The sequence below is a fragment of the Bufo bufo genome, chromosome 1, assembly GCF_905171765.1.
Source record: "Bufo bufo chromosome 1, aBufBuf1.1, whole genome shotgun sequence".
NCBI lineage: Eukaryota > Metazoa > Chordata > Amphibia > Anura > Bufonidae > Bufo > Bufo bufo.
In genome coordinates this window covers 295,579,126-295,594,862 of record NC_053389.1, presented here as the reverse complement: position 1 = coordinate 295,594,862, position 15,737 = coordinate 295,579,126, and the positions used below count along the sequence as shown (strand labels likewise).

The window sequence follows — 15,737 nt, the reverse complement described above, 5'->3', positions numbered from 1 at the left end:
TGCATCTCTGATAGTATGGGGTTGCATGAGTGCGTGTGGCATGGGCAGCTTGCATGTCTGGAAAGGCACCATCAATGCAGAAAAATATATTCAGGTTCTAGAACAACATATGCTCCCGTCCAGACATCATCTCTTTCAGGGAAGACCCTGCATTTTTCAACAAGATAATGCCAGACCACATTCTGCATCAATCACAACATCATGGCTGCGTAGGAGAAGGATCCGGGTACTGAATTGGCCAGTCTGCAGTCCAGATCTTTCACCTATAGAGAACATTTGGCGCATCATAAAGAGGAAGGTGCAACAAAGAAGACCCAAGACGATTGAACAGTTAGAGGCCTGTATTAGACAAGAATGGGAGAGCATTCCTATTTCTAAACTTGAGAAACTGGTCTCCTCGGTCCCCAGACGTCTGTTGAGTGTTGTAAGAAGAAGGGGAGATGCCACACAGTGGTGAAAATGGCCTTGTCCCAACTTTTTGGGGATTTGTTGACACCATGAAATTCTGATTCAACATATTTTTCCCTTTAAAATGGTACATTTTCTCAGTTTAAACTTTTGTTCCGTGATTTATGTTCTATTCTGAATAAAATATTAGAAGTTGGCACCTCCACATCATTGCATTCAGTTTTTATTCACGATTTGTATAGTGTCCCAACTTTTTTGGAAACCGGTTTGTATATACATACATGATCGCCACTATATACGTGACAAACAGTGTATATGTGAATATAAAGTGCAGATGTGCTTGAAGTAATATATAAAGTATACAATAGGGGATGATAATCTATAAAGTGCAGATGTGCTAAAGATGGTGTATAAGATATACCATAGGAGATGAAGGTCTACATGATAATGCAAAATATAAGAATGCAAGGAGGTCAATAAATGGATAAAAGAATCCATAAGGTGTGTGTGTGGGGAGGGAAAGGGGAGGAGGGCCGGAGTGACCCGCAGGAGGGGGGAGGGCATATAATGTGAGAATGAATGCAATTCATATTATGAACACTGAAAGTTGAATCAAAGGGGTCCAACAGGTGCTCAAATAGCAAAAGTAACAGACTGAAGAGAAGTCCAATTATAACGGGCGTGAGTAGATAGAGGGTATGAAGATGTGACGTCCTATACAAAAAAAGTGATGGAGAGAGAGAGCATGTTAGAAAAAAATAGTTAAAAATAATAATAACTAAAAAGGTTTAAAAATAGTAATGGGATCCACAGGCGTGGTCCCAGCGGTTACAAGAAAGATGAGAAACCCAAATTTTCATTTAGGCCCCTGGGGAGTAAAGTCCCAAGAGTCCAAATCCAGCGGCTCTCCTTTTGAGCCAGCCTCTTGGATACATTGCCTGCACGTAAGTCAACCTGGACACAGTCGATCCCTCTAACCTTAAGAAGTCTGGGATTGCACGAGTGAAACTCTTTAAAGTGTCTTGCAATTGGTTTAGGGACCTCATCTTCTTTTATTTCCTCTGCATTGAGGATATCCTTTACATGTTCACGTACACAGATTGATAGTTCACTTGTTGTCAAGCCCACATATATCTTGGGGCATGGGCATGACGCATATTATACCACCCTCTAACTAGAACATGTAAGGGAGTGATGGATCTTAAAGGACCTGGGTCCAGAGGAGTCCACAAAGTCAAGCGATCGCTCCATATTAGGACATGCGGCGCATCTGCCACATGGTCTAAAGCCAGTCTTTGGGCTGCCTTGTCTGACAAAAAGTTGGGGAGATGATGGTTGTAAATAACTCCTGACTAAATTGTCTCGTAGAGTGTTAGCCCTACGTGCTGTAACAAGAGGTCGTGTAGACAGAAGTTTTTCTAGAGTAGGATCTGTCAATAAAATAGGCCAATGTAAGGCCAAACACTTCCTCATTTCATCCCAACGTGAGTGGTATGTGCTTATAAGGGCTCATTCAGACGGCCGTATGCTGTCCGCAAAAATACTGAATGCTATCCGTTTTTTTGCGGATCCGGAAAAAAAAATGAAACCTGTCCTATACTTGTCCGTGAAAATCAGGACATGGCCCCATTGAAGTCTATGGGTCCGCAAAAATACTGAATGCTATCCGTTTTTTTGCGGATCCGCAAAAAAACGGATAGCATTCAGTATTTTTGCGGACAGCATAGGGCCGTCTGAATGAGCCCTAAATCTGATATTTTTGTCGGGTACCTTGTCTCTTTTAGTTTGTAGCAGTTGTGTTTGTTGTTGTGTCTTAGCTCGCCAGTACACCTTTTTAATGGAGCGGTGGCTATAGCCTCTCCTAAGGAAACAGTCCTTTAGTTCACTGGCTTGTTTTCAAAAGTCGCATCGTCGGAACATATCCGACGGATGCGCAGATATTGACCAACGGGAATGGCAGAGATGGTGTTTTTGGGGTGCAGAGAAGTTGCATGCAAGTAAGCATTAACGGCAGTCTCCTTACGGAATACATCAGTCTTAAGGTGGCCGCCAGCATCCCTGAACACAGATACATCCAGAAAATCGACTCTCTGTTTGTGATACATATAGGTGAGTTTGATGTTTCTGGAGTTATTATTAAGTAGTTTGAAAAAAATCATGGAGTTTTCCCTCAGTTCCCTGCCAGATCAAGAAAACGTCATCAATGTAGCGCCCCCATAGAATGGCGCGGTCCATGATGAAGTGTCTGTCTGACAGGAAAAGGTCCCTCTCCCACAGCCCCAGGAACAGATTTGCATACGAAGGCGCGCATGCTGCCCCCATAGCTGTCCCCTGGAGCTGCAGGAGAAAAAGAAATTCCTCATGAGATTTATTAAGACTGCTGCCTGCAGATGAGTTTCTGGTTTAGTTAAAATTCCTCAAGTCCTGTTTAACCCTTTGATGACATGGCGATTTTCCGTTTTTGTGTTTTCAATTTTTTTTGCTCCTGGCCTTTCTAAAGCCATACTATTTTTATTTTTCTGTAGTTGGAAGCTTGAAAAAAATTCCAAATTGGGTGGAATTTGGAAATAAAAACACAATTCTGCCACAATTTTATAGGTTTTGTTCTTATGGCTTTTCCTATGCGGTAAAACTGACCTGTGCCCTTCATTCTTTGGGTCAGTACATTTTCAGCAGTAATAAGTTTGTATAGTTTTGTATTAGTTTTAATAATTTAAAAAATGTAATTTTTTTTTGCATATTCTGGAGTTAAGGTCTCATTTTTTGTGTGAGAATCTGTATTTTTTTTTCATAGAATTTGTAATGTGTATGCCTTTTTGATCACTTTTTGATATTTAATTTTTTTGGGGAGGTAAAAACTAAAAAGGCAAATTGGGCATTTTTTTTTTCCTATTACGCCATTCGCCATTTGGGGTAAATATTTTTATATTTTAATGGTGCAGGCATTTTGGGACACAATAATTTCTATGATGTTTTTTATATTGTTTATTTTAATTTTGGGGAAAGGAGGATGATTTGAATTTGTATATATTTTTTTATATTTAAAACATGTTCTTAATTTTTTTTGTTTAGCTTTCTTTGGGGACATGAACTTGCAATAATCAGATTGCCTTTTCCACACTCTAAAGTAATTTAATACAGTGTGTTGGAAATTCACTATATGCCAATGCAGTGCTGCTACCTGCTGGCCTGCATTGTAATATACCTGTAATAAGCCCCGGGAGTGCAGAGCTCCCGGGTTTTCCACACTGAGTTGCTGTGGTCACATTTGACCACAGCACCTTAGGGGTTAAATATCTGCGTTCTACATTATCGCTGAGCCCAGGTGTCTGCTGTGTGAAACATCGTACAACCAGAAGATGTGGTACTAGCTCTCCTCCAGAGTGGACACCATATTTAAAGAGATGCACTGTGAATGTCGTCAAAGGATTAAAAGTTCGAGCATTGACTTACAGGAAATTGTAGAATCACAACAAAAAATGTTGTTTTACATCCAGGATGCCATTGCATGTGATCTGTCATTTTTCCTTTATAAATGAAACTATCTTGAGATAACTCACCAAATAGTTTACATTCTTTCATCCTAGGCTTGGAATCTGATTCTGAAGGCTGGTGACAATGCACCTCAGAAGTGGAAAGATTCTCTCCTACCGCTGTTGTGCAATAAAATTAAGCAGGTATGTAATACAATGTACAGCATTAAAGCTCATGCACACAGCCGTAGCTAATAGAACAGTTCTATCCTTGTCTGTAATGTGGACAAGAATAGGACATGTTCTATAATTTTGCGGGTGGCACGGAACGGACATCATATGGATACTGACAGCACACGGAGTGCTGTCCACATCTTTTACAGCCCAACTGAAGTGAATGGGTCCACATCAGACCTGCAAAAAATTTGGATCGGATGAGGACCCAAACCACGGTCGTGTACATGAGCCCTTATTGTTAAGGTGGTTGCTGAGCAAAGAGGGCCCCTTGTTAAATAATCAGCCGATTACCTGGCTAGGGCAGACATGTGATTGGGGGAAGTCATGCCTAGCTGTAATGTATATTTATTTGATTAGAACCATTTATTTAAACTGTGCACATATCATGCCCCACTTCCCTGTGTATGCTGTCTCTGTGCATGTGTTTGTCACCGTGTGCTGTGCTCATTGATGATAATGAAGCGCAGCACAACCTAACTTAGCCAATGGGAGCTGTGATTCTTTTTAAATGGTTTCTCCAGGAATGATTTAAAATGGTCCCCAGCAACCTGTCCTAGAATGTGAGTAGCACTGGTGGTCTCCACTTTCAGAGATGCCTAGGAGGGTGAGGGGTGAAGCCTCCCTACACACTACACTGCTCTACAGTAGATGATAATGATGCGATCCTGCCTATGATATGCCATCTTGGCTGAACAGCCTGACAGCAAAACTCACCAATATGTAATATATGCAAGTGCCAGACTATATTGTGTAGATCATACGAGTGTATTGCTGTATAGCAGCGGCGGCACGAAGCGCACGTCGTCAAAGCAACCAATGACGCCGTGCGCTCCTGCACTCTGCAGGATGTTAGAATGGTATCTCACAGACTGTGTTCCACGGACGTGTGAATTCAGCCTAAGCTTTGCAGTTCTGCTCTACCCCTAGACACCTAGTGATGACATGATTGCTGGGCATAGAGGAAGCAGCATGGCCTCAGTAATAAACCCCACCGGCCCCTGCTAGATTGCAGAAGCTTTAATCCCGTACCTTACATGTATGGCAGTCCAGATTACAGCCCAGCACATGCACCATACATTTACTGCTCTTGGTCATTATGGAGTTAAACTGCATGAGCTAGTCATTAGCCATTATCTGTGTATGGAGGATTGAGTGTTGAATGAAGGGATCAGGATTGTAGAAAGGTGGTTAATGAAGAAGTGTTAGATTAACCCAAAGAGGACCCGCGCCATACATGTACGGCGCAGATGTCCGTGACTTAAGGACCAGCTCCGTACATGTACGACGCGGTGATCAGGTGGGTGCAGGAGCTGCGTCCGCCCGATCCGCGGCAGGGGTCCGGGAGTCCCTGATAGCCGGACCCCTGCTGCATGCGCTGGCATCGGTGAAAACACTGATGCCGACGCATTAACCCCTGATGTGCCGTGGTCTGCGCTGACCACGGCACGTGCGCTGTCCATGCAGGGATCGGAGCTGCCCGCGTTGCTGTGACAGGGGCCCGATGGCATTGAAGGCAGCCCGATGCCTTCCTTAGGCATCGTGGCTGCCTTCCGGGAGAGCCTGTGAGATCCAGCCCCCTGGATCTCACAGGCAAGCAGGCTGTAAGTGTATTACACTGGTAATACACTTACAGCCAATGCTTTACAATACAGAAGTATTGTAAAGCATTGTAAAGGGGATCAGACCCCCCAAAAGTTGAAGTCCCAGAGTGGGACAAAAAATAAAGTGAAAAAACGTTCTTTTCCCAAAATAAAGTAAATTTACTTTTTTTTTTAAATTAGGGAAAAAAAGAAAAGTAGACATATTAGGTATCGCGGCGTCCGTATCGACCGGCTCTATAAAAATATGACATGACCTAACCCCTCAGATGAACAGGATCAAAAAATAAAATTAAAGCTGTGTTAAAAAAAAAAGCATTTTATGTCACCTTACATCACTAAAAGTGCAACACCAAGCAAGCAAAAATGTGTATGCCCTCCAAAATAGTACCAATCTAACCGTCACCTCATACTGCAAAAAATGAGCCCCTAACTAAGACAATCGCCCAAAAACTGAAAAAACTATGGCTCTCAGAATATGGAGACACTAAAACATGATTTATTTATTTTTTGATTCAAAAATGATATTGTGTAAAACTTAAAGAGGACCTTTCACTAGAATATAAAAACCAAACTAACTATACAGACATGGAGAGCGGCGCCCAGGGATCCCCCTGCACTTACTATTATCCCTGGGCGCCGCTCCGTTCTCCCGGTATAGCCTCCGGTATCTTCACATGTTAGGCTCCACCCAGTGGAACCTGCCGGCGTCTCTTTCTCCCATGCTGTAGCGCTGGCCAATCGCAGCGCTCAGCTCATAGCCTGAGAGAAAAAAAAAACTCTCAGGCTATGAGCTGAGCGCTGCAATTGGCCAGCACTACAGCATGGGAGAAGGAGATGCTGGCAGGTTCAACTGGGTGGAGCCTAACATGTGAAGATACCGGAGCCTATACCGGGAGAACGGAGCGGCGCCCAGGGATAACAGTAAGTGCAGGGAGATCCCTGGGTGCCACTCTGCATGTCTGTAAGCTTAGTTTAGATTTTTTATTCTAGTGAAAGGTCCTCTTTAAATAAAAAAAAGTATACATGTTAGGTATTGCCACGTCCGTAACGACCGGCTCTATAAAAATACAACATGGCCTAACTCCTCAGATGAACACCGTAAAAATAAAAAAATAAAAACGGTGTCAGAAAAGCCATTTTTTTCATCTTATATCACAAAAAGTGTAATGGCAAGCATTCAAAAAGTCATATACACCCCAAAATAATGCCAAACCGTCATCTCATCCCGCAAAAATTATACCCTACCTAAGACAATCGCCCAAAAACTGAAAAAACTATGGGCCAGATTTATCAATACTCTGACAGCTCACTCCACTTTCACATATGGCTAAAGTCAGTTTTAGCCAAGTCAGATTTATGATCGGCCCTTTCAGACTGTAATAAATGTGGTTTGACGGTAGTAGTTTATCCGTCAGTAAGCAGCTTTACAAAAGTCGCACATCTTTACGAAAAAGTCGCATGTTCTATTAAAAAGTCTCATAAGATAAGCATGGTCCTCACTGGAGTGAAATTGCGCATTTTTTTGTGACTTTTTTGCGACTTTTTAAATAGTCCCAATAGTAAATCTGTCTAGAGATTCATTTACATAAGAAAACACGCCCACTTTTAGAAAACTGGCGAGCATAGTGCAGAGCAGAAAAAAGTCACAAATTTGTGCGCAGTTTGAGCGTTTGCACATTTTTTTGCGACTTTTTCACTCCATTATTCTGACTTGAGCTAATTATAAATCTGGCCCTATGGCTCTCAGAATATGGAGATGCAGTAAGCCGGATTGGGAAAGATGCACACTGGCGCAATATTAATAGTTTGTAGTTCGTGACGCCAATTGCAGCTTGCGCAGGTACTGTAGCAGGGCCCTTTAAGATGTTATAGCTCACGTACCAGGTGAGGAATGCCAGAGGGGGAATAATGTCTCTGTGTAGTGTCAACGGTGTCTCCTACCTTGGTACGGCTGGACTCCTGGATCCTGGCTCACTTGCAATAAATTGAGTGTGGTTAATAGAAGTAATTGAGGAATGAATAAGATCCAAACAGGAAATATGATCCAACTTGTCTTTACTGAAGGGGTGCAGCATAAATCCATATGAGTACAGCAATAGTCCTTTAGGTCCCAGCAGGTATTGGCAATATGTGGCAGGAATTTATATGTATTCTACTTCTTCTCATATGCCTAATAGAACTGGCAGGTATCTGTCTTCTGCTCTGTCTGTAATCTGCTTGGTTTGGGCCTGCTAAATACATTGCTGCCACCTGCTGGTGTACAGGGAAATTACAGCATAATATATGAAACAGGCATAGAAAATACATATAATGGAAAATGCAATGTTAGACTACACAAGATGACAATACATATGCACCTGACATGTTGTAGCAGGGAGAAAGAGTTTAGTGACATACTCCAGGATGTTACAGAGACACTAAAGCATGATTATTATTTTTTGCTTCAAAAATGATATTATTGTGTAAAACTTAACTCCTTAAGGACCAGGCCATTTTTTGCAAATCTGACCAGTGTCACTTTAAGTGGTGATAACTTTAAAACGCTTTGACTTATCCAGGCCATTCTGAGATTGTTTTTTCGTCACATATTTTACTTCATGACACTGGTAAAATGAAGTAAAAAAAATATAATTTTTATTTATAAAAAAATACCAAATTTAGCAAAAATTTGTAAAAAAAATGTCCAAGTTTCAATTTCTCTATTTCTATAATACATAGTAATACCTCCAAAAATAGTTATTACTTTACATTCCCCATATGTCTACTTCATGTTTGGATCATTTTGGGAATGATATTTTATTTTTTGGGGATGTTACAAGGCTTAGAAGTTTAGAAGCAAATCTTGAAATTTTTCTGAAATTTTCAAAAACCCCATTTTTAGGGACCAGTTCAGGTCTAAAGTCACTTTGCGAGGCTTACATAATAGAAACCACCCAAAAATGAAACTAACCCATTCTAGAAACTACACCCCTCAAGGTATTCAAAACTGATTTTACAAACTTTGTTAACCCTTTAGGTGTTCCACAAGAATTAATGGAAAATAGAGATACAATTTCAAAATTTAACTTTTTTGGCAGATTTTCCATTTTAATATTTTTTTTTCAGTTACAAGCAAGGGTTAACAGCCAAACCAAACTCAATATTTATGGCTTTGATTCTGTAGAAACTACACCCCTCAAGGTATTCAAAACTGATTTTACAAACATCGTTAACCCTTTGGGTGTTCCACAAGAGTTATTGGCAAATGGAGATGAAATTTCAGAATTAAAATTTTTGGGCAAATTTTCCATTTTAATCCATTTTTTCCAGTAACAAAGCAAGGATTAACAGCCAAACAAAACTCAATATTTATGGCCCTGATTCTGTAGTTTACAGAAACACACCATATGTGGTCATAAACTGCTGTACGGGTACACGGCAGGGCGCAGAAGGAAAGGAATGCAATACGGTTTTTGGAAGGCAGATTTTGCTGGACTGTTTTTTTTTACACCATGTCCCATTTGAAGCCCCCCTGATGCACCCCTAGAGTAGAAACTCCAAAAAAGTGACCCCATTTTAGAAACTACGGGATAGGGTGGAAGTTTTGTTGGTACTAGTTTAGGGTACATATGATTTTTGGTTGCTCTATATTACACTTTTTGTGAGGCAAGATAACAAGAAATAGCTGTTTTGGCACAGTTTTTATTTTTTGTTATTTACCTACATTCATCTGACAGGTTAGATCATGTGGTATTTTTATAGACCAGGTTGTCACGGACACGGCGATACCGAATATGTATACTTTTTATTTATTTAAGTTTTACACAATAATATCATTTTTGAAACAAAAATAAAATCATGTTTTAGTGTCTCCATAGTCTGAGAGCCATAGTTTATTCAGTTTTTTGGTGATTATCTTAGGTAGGGTCTCATTTTTTGCGGGATGAGATGACTGTTTGATTGGCACTATTTTGGGGTGCATATGACTTTTTGATCGCTTGCTATTACACTTTTTTTCTGATGTAAGGTGACAAAAAATTGTTTATTTAGCACAGTTTTTATTTTTATTTTTTACGGTGTTCATCTGAGGGGTTAGGTAATGTGATATTTTTATAGAGCCAGTCGATACGGACGCGGCGATACCAAATATGTATACTTTTTCTTTGTTTATGTAAGTTTTACACAATAACAGCTTCTTTTTTTTTTTTTTTATGATGTTTTAGGGTCTCCATATTCTGAGCCATATTTTTTTTTTTTCTGGGGGGGCGATTGTCTTAGGGGCTCATTTTTTGCGGGATGAGGTGACTGTTAGATTCGTACTATTTTGGTGGGCAAACGCCTTTTTGATCGCTTGCTGTTGTACTTTTTGTGATGTAAGGTGACAAAAAAATGGTTTATTAAGCACAGTTTTTTTAAATTAATTTTTTACGGTGTTCATCTGAGGGGTTAGGTCATGTGATATGTTTATAAAGCCGGTCGATACGGACGCGGCGATACCTAATATGTATACTTTTTTTCCCCCCCTACTTTTTACCAATTTTTTTAACTTTATTTGGGGAAAATTACGTTTTTGTTTATTTTTACTTGAAACTTATTTTTTGGGGGGGAAAACTTTATTTTTTCAAATTTTTTTTACTTAATTTTTTGTCCCACTTTGAGACTTGAACTTTTGGGGGTCTAATCCTTTACAATGCATTCCAATACTTCTGTACTGTGTGTATTACTCATACAGCTTCCAGCCTGTGAGAACCAGGGGGCTGGATCTCACAGGCTCGTCACCGGAAGGCATCCTTCCATGCCATCGGGTCCCCCCTACAGCCGCATGGGGACCGGATGGCACCGCCCGCTGCAATAGGTAAAAGCCGCAAACCGCAGGTCTGAATTGACCTGCGGTTTGCGGCGATCGCCGACATGGGGGGGGGGGTCACGGGACCCCCCCGGGCATTTAGCCGTGGTGCCTGCTCAATGATTTGAGCAGGCACCGGCCTCCGATCACCGCCCGCCGCATGGCGGTGATCAGAAATACACAGGGCGTACAGGTACATAAGGGCGTACCTGTATGCCCTGTGTCCTGAAGAGGTTAAATTAAAAAAGTATACATATTAGGTATTTCCACGTCCGTAACTACTGGCTCTATAAAAATATCCCATGACTTAACCCCTTAGGTGAACACCGTCAAATTTTTTTTATGAAAACTGTGCTAAAAAAAAACATTTTTTTTGTCCCTTTACATCGCTAAAAGTGCAACACCAAGCGATCAAAAAGGCATATGCCGCCCAAAATAGTACCAATCTAACCATCACCTCATCTGGCAAAAGACCGTCACCCCTACCTAAGACGATCACCAAAAAAATAAATAAAACTATGGCTCTCAGACTATAGAGACAGTAAAAAATGTTTTTTTTTCAAAAATGCTTTATTATGTAAAACTGAAACAAACAATCAAAAAAAGTAGTTATATTTGGTATTGTCGCATCCGTATCAACTGCTCTATAAAAATACCACATGATCTAACCTGTCAGATGAACGTTGTAAATAACAAAAAAAATCTGTGCCAAAACAGCAATTTTTGTTACCTTGCCTCACAAAAAGTGTAATATAGAGCAACCAAAAATCATATGTACGCTAAAATGGTACCAACAAAGCTGCCACCTTATCCCGTAGTTTCCAAAATGGGGTCGCTTTTTTGTAGTTTCTACTCTAGGTGTGCATCAGGGGGTCTTCAAATGTGACACTGCAGCTTAAAATTATCCCAGTGAAATCTGCTTTCAAAAAACCATATGGCATTTCTTTCCTTCTGCGCAATGCCGTGTGCCCGTACAGCAGTTTAAGACCACATATGGGGTGTCTCTGTAAACTACAGAATCAGGGCCATAAATATTGAGTTTTGTTTGGCTGTTAACCCTTGCTTTGTAACAGGAATAAAATGGAAAATTTGGAGTTTCTACTCTAAGGCCCCTTCCACACGGGCGAGTATTCCGCGTGGGTGCAATGCGTGATGTGAACGCATTGCACCCGCACTGAATCCTGACCCATTAATTTCTATGGGGCTGTGCACACGAGCTGTGATTTTCAGGCATCACTTGTGCGATGCGTGAAAATCGCAGCATGCTGTATATTGTGCGTTTTCCACGCAACGCAGGCCCCATAGAAGTGAATGGGGCTGCGTGAAAATCGCAAGCATCCGCAAGCAAGTGCGGATGCGGTGCGTTTTTAACGCACACGGTTGCTAGGAGACGATCGGGATGGAGACCCGATCATTATTATTTTCCCTTATAACATAGTTATAAGGGAAAATAATAGCATTCTTAATACAGAATGCATAGTACAATAGCGCTGGAGGGGTTAAAAAATAAAATAAAAATTTAACTCACCTTAATCCACTTGATCGCGCAGCCCAGCTTCTCTTCTGTCTTCTTCTTTGCTGTGTGCAGGAAAAGGACCTGTGGTGACGTCACTCCGGTCATCACATGATCCATCACCATGGTAAAAGATCATGTGACGGACCATGTGATGACCTGAGTGACGTCACCACAGGTCCTTGTCCTGCACACAGCAAAGATGAAGACAGAAGAGAAGCCAGGATGCGCAATCAAGTGGATTAAGGGGAGTTAAATTATTATCATTTTTTTAACCCCTGGGTAAAAAATGGGTACCAAACATGCCGATTTTTCTCAAGCGCGTGCAAAACGCATTACAATGTTTTGCACTCGCGCGGAAAAATCGCGCATGTTCCCGCAACGCACCCGCACCTTTTCCCGCAACGCCCGTGTGAAAGGGGCCTAAGGGTGCATCAGTGGGGCTTCAAATGGGACATGGTGTAAATAAACCAGTCCAGCAAAATCTGCCTTCCAAAAACCATATGGCGTTCCTTTCCTTCTGCGCAATGCCATGTGCCCGTACAGCAGTTTACAACCACATATGGGGTGTTTCTGTAAACAACAGAATTAGGGCCATAAATATTGAGTTTTGTTTGGCTGTTAACCCTTGCTTTGTAACTGGAAAAAATGTATTAAAATGGAAAATCTGCCAAAAAAGTGAACTTCTGAAATTTCATCTCCATTTTCCATTAACTCTTGTGAAACACCTAAAGGGTTAACAAAGTTTGTAAAATCAGTTTTGAATACCTTCAGGGGTGTAGTTTCTAAAATTGGGTCATCGTAGTTTAGGTGGTTTCTATTATGTAAGGCTCACAAAGTGACTTCAAACCTGAACTGGTCCTTTTAAAAAGTGGGTTTTGGAAATTTTCTGAAAAATTTCAAGATTTGCTTCTAAACTTCTTAGGGTACTTTCACACTTGAGTTTTTCTTTTCCGGCATAGAGTTCCGTCACAGGGGCTCTATACCGGAAAATAACTGATCAGTTTTATCCCCATGCATTCTGAATGGAGAGTAATCCGTTCAGTTTGCATCAGGATGTCTTCAGTTCAGTCGTTTTGACTGATCAGGTAAAAGAGAAAACCGCAGCATGCTACGGTTTTATCTCCAGCGAAAAAAACTGACTTGCCTGAATGCCGGATCCGGCATTTTTTCCCATTGGAATGTATTAGTGCCGGATCCGGCATTCAGAATACCGGAATGCCGGATCCGTTCTTCCGGTCTGCGCATGCGCAGACTAAAAAAAAAGTTGAAAAAAATAAATGCCGGATCCATTTTGCCGGATGACACCGGAAAGACGGATCCGGCATTTCAATGCATTTTTTCAACTGATCAGGCATTTTTAAGACTGATCAGGATCCTGGTCAGTCTTACTAATGCCATCAGTTGGCATACATTTTGCCTGATCCGGCAGGCAGTTCCGGTGACGGAACTGCTTGCCGGATCTCTCTGCCGCAAGTGTGAAAGTAGCCTGAGCCTTGTAATGTCCCCAAAAAATAAAATGGCATTCACAAAATGATCCAAACATGAAGTAGACATATGGGGAATGTAAAGTAATAACTTTCTTTGGAGGTATTACTATCTATTATAAAAGTAGAGAAATTTAAATTTTTTTGTAAATTTGGTATTTCTTTAAAAATAAAAAAGATTTTTTTTGACTCAATTTCACCACTGTCTTGAAGTGCAATATGTGACGAGAAAACAATCTCAGAATGGCTTGGATAAGTAAAAGTGTTTTAAAGTAATCACCACATAAAGTGACACATGTCAGATTTGCAAAAAATGGCCTGGTTAAGGAGGTTTTCCGAGTTAAATTTTTTTTTGGGGGGGGGGGGGGGGGGCAAACTGCAGGGTGACTGTTTAAAATAATAAAAATAAACTTAAACTAACCTTCCCAAGCCATTCAGATTCAGTGCTCCCTCTCCATCATCTCCCCCCTGACTGCAGCCTTGACACACGTTTTGGCTGCAGCGGTGACGTGGTGTATATCCCACATGACCACTGCAGTCAGTTGGCACAGGAACACTGAAGCCAGTGATTGGCTGCAGCTGTAATGTGTGGTACTGATATGTTATGGTTGCAGCACTGAGGAGAGGACAGAGCAGCAGCACTGGATCAAAGGGGTAGTTTAGATTTGTTTTATTATTTTGGCAACCTCCCAACTATTTGACCCACAAAAATGTGTACCATGAAAACCCCTTTAAGCAATGTGATAGGGCACTCTTATATTAGATATTTGGAATTAATCTGATTTTCTTGGGTAGCACATTTCAGAGAACTTGTGTAACAAGAAAAATCTTAGACATGTGAAGTTGGATAATGGAGGTTATTAGTCTTCGATCTTGGGCAGAAGAAAAAGCATGGGTTGGGTGGTAGTCAGACATGAAGGAGGAGATTTAGGGTGGTGCAGCACTGTGGAGAGTGAGAAACTTAAAGGCTATGGACACCTTTGTGCACTAAAAACCAATAACCCCATATAATACTGTAATGCAGCACATAATAAAATTGCACTTGTTTGTTTACCGTTATCAGCTTTGCTTCCCATGCATTCAGAAATAGCTATGTCCGGTTCATGAAGGAATCGTTCTTTTGAATCCATTCTTTTCACTGAACTGTATAGCGCAGGACAAGGGCTTTTTCTTTACTACGCAGTGAGCCCAGTGATGTCACTGTCACAAATGGGCGATCTACAGCGCTGACCTAGGCTTTTTTAGAGCCTAGGGCAGTACTGTAGACCGCCCATTTGTGCCAGTGACGTCACTGGGCTCACTGCTAGGTGGAAGTCTCTACCTAGCATACTCATGTGAAGCCCTTTAAGACCTGTGTGTAAAATGGCAGTAAATATCCCTTATGTTTTTTTGATGTTTGTTGTAGTGGTGAAGCAGCATTGATGTAATGTGTAACACCCTAAGGTTAAATGCACACTATCAGGTTTGCATGAGGATTTTCATGCGGTAAATCTGCACCGTAGGTCATGTACATTGTATTCAATGAGAATTTGAAATTCTCATGCACACGATTAGGATTTTTTTCAATGCGGATTTTGACTTGTGGTGCGGCTTTTAAAATCCGCAGCATGTCAATTTATTTTATTTTTCCTGACCGGATTTTCTCCATTCACTTTAATGGGGAGAGTAAAATCCACATCAAATCCGCCATTGAACCTTGGATTATATAGAGCAGGGGTGGCCAACCTGTGGCTCTTGAGCCGCATGTGGCTCTTTGCTTCAAGTGTGGCTCTAGCTGTGGAGCCGGGAAGCAGTCAGGCGGCTCACTCTCCACCCCATACTCAGATCTCTTTTCCTGATCGGGCACTGTAGCTTCAGCTGACTCTCCACTATGTCCTGATGCACACAGTGTAAGAACATAGTCTGTGGAGACATGCACTTTGACCTGACATTATGCTCATCAGGTCACAGTGGAGAGCGTGTCAGACCTGCAGAGTAGCAGGTGCCCGAGCAGGAGCCCAGTGCCTGATCAGGACAGGGAAGAGATTTTTTTAAATTATAGTCCTGATCTGGGCAATGGGGGTCTGGTCTGAGCAATGGGGGTCTGGTCTGAGCATGGTGGTCAGATCTGAGCATGGGGGGTGTCTGAGCATGGGGTTTCAGATTTGAGCATGGGGGGCAGATCTGAGCATAGGGGGTCTTGTTTGAGCATGG

At 41.5% G+C, this 15,737-nt stretch overlaps 1 protein-coding gene across 1 annotated transcript in view; it reads left to right on the top strand.

Moving 5' to 3' along the window:
* LOC121008297 (E3 ubiquitin-protein ligase RNF213-like) overlaps positions 1 to 15,737 on the top strand; it is a 253,825-nt gene that overhangs the window by 24,697 nt on the left and 213,391 nt on the right. The window contains exon 6 of the mRNA XM_040440749.1: positions 3,996 to 4,085. Within this exon, the coding sequence (XP_040296683.1) occupies positions 3,996 to 4,085 (90 nt within the window). The remainder of the gene's footprint in view (positions 1 to 3,995; positions 4,086 to 15,737) is intronic.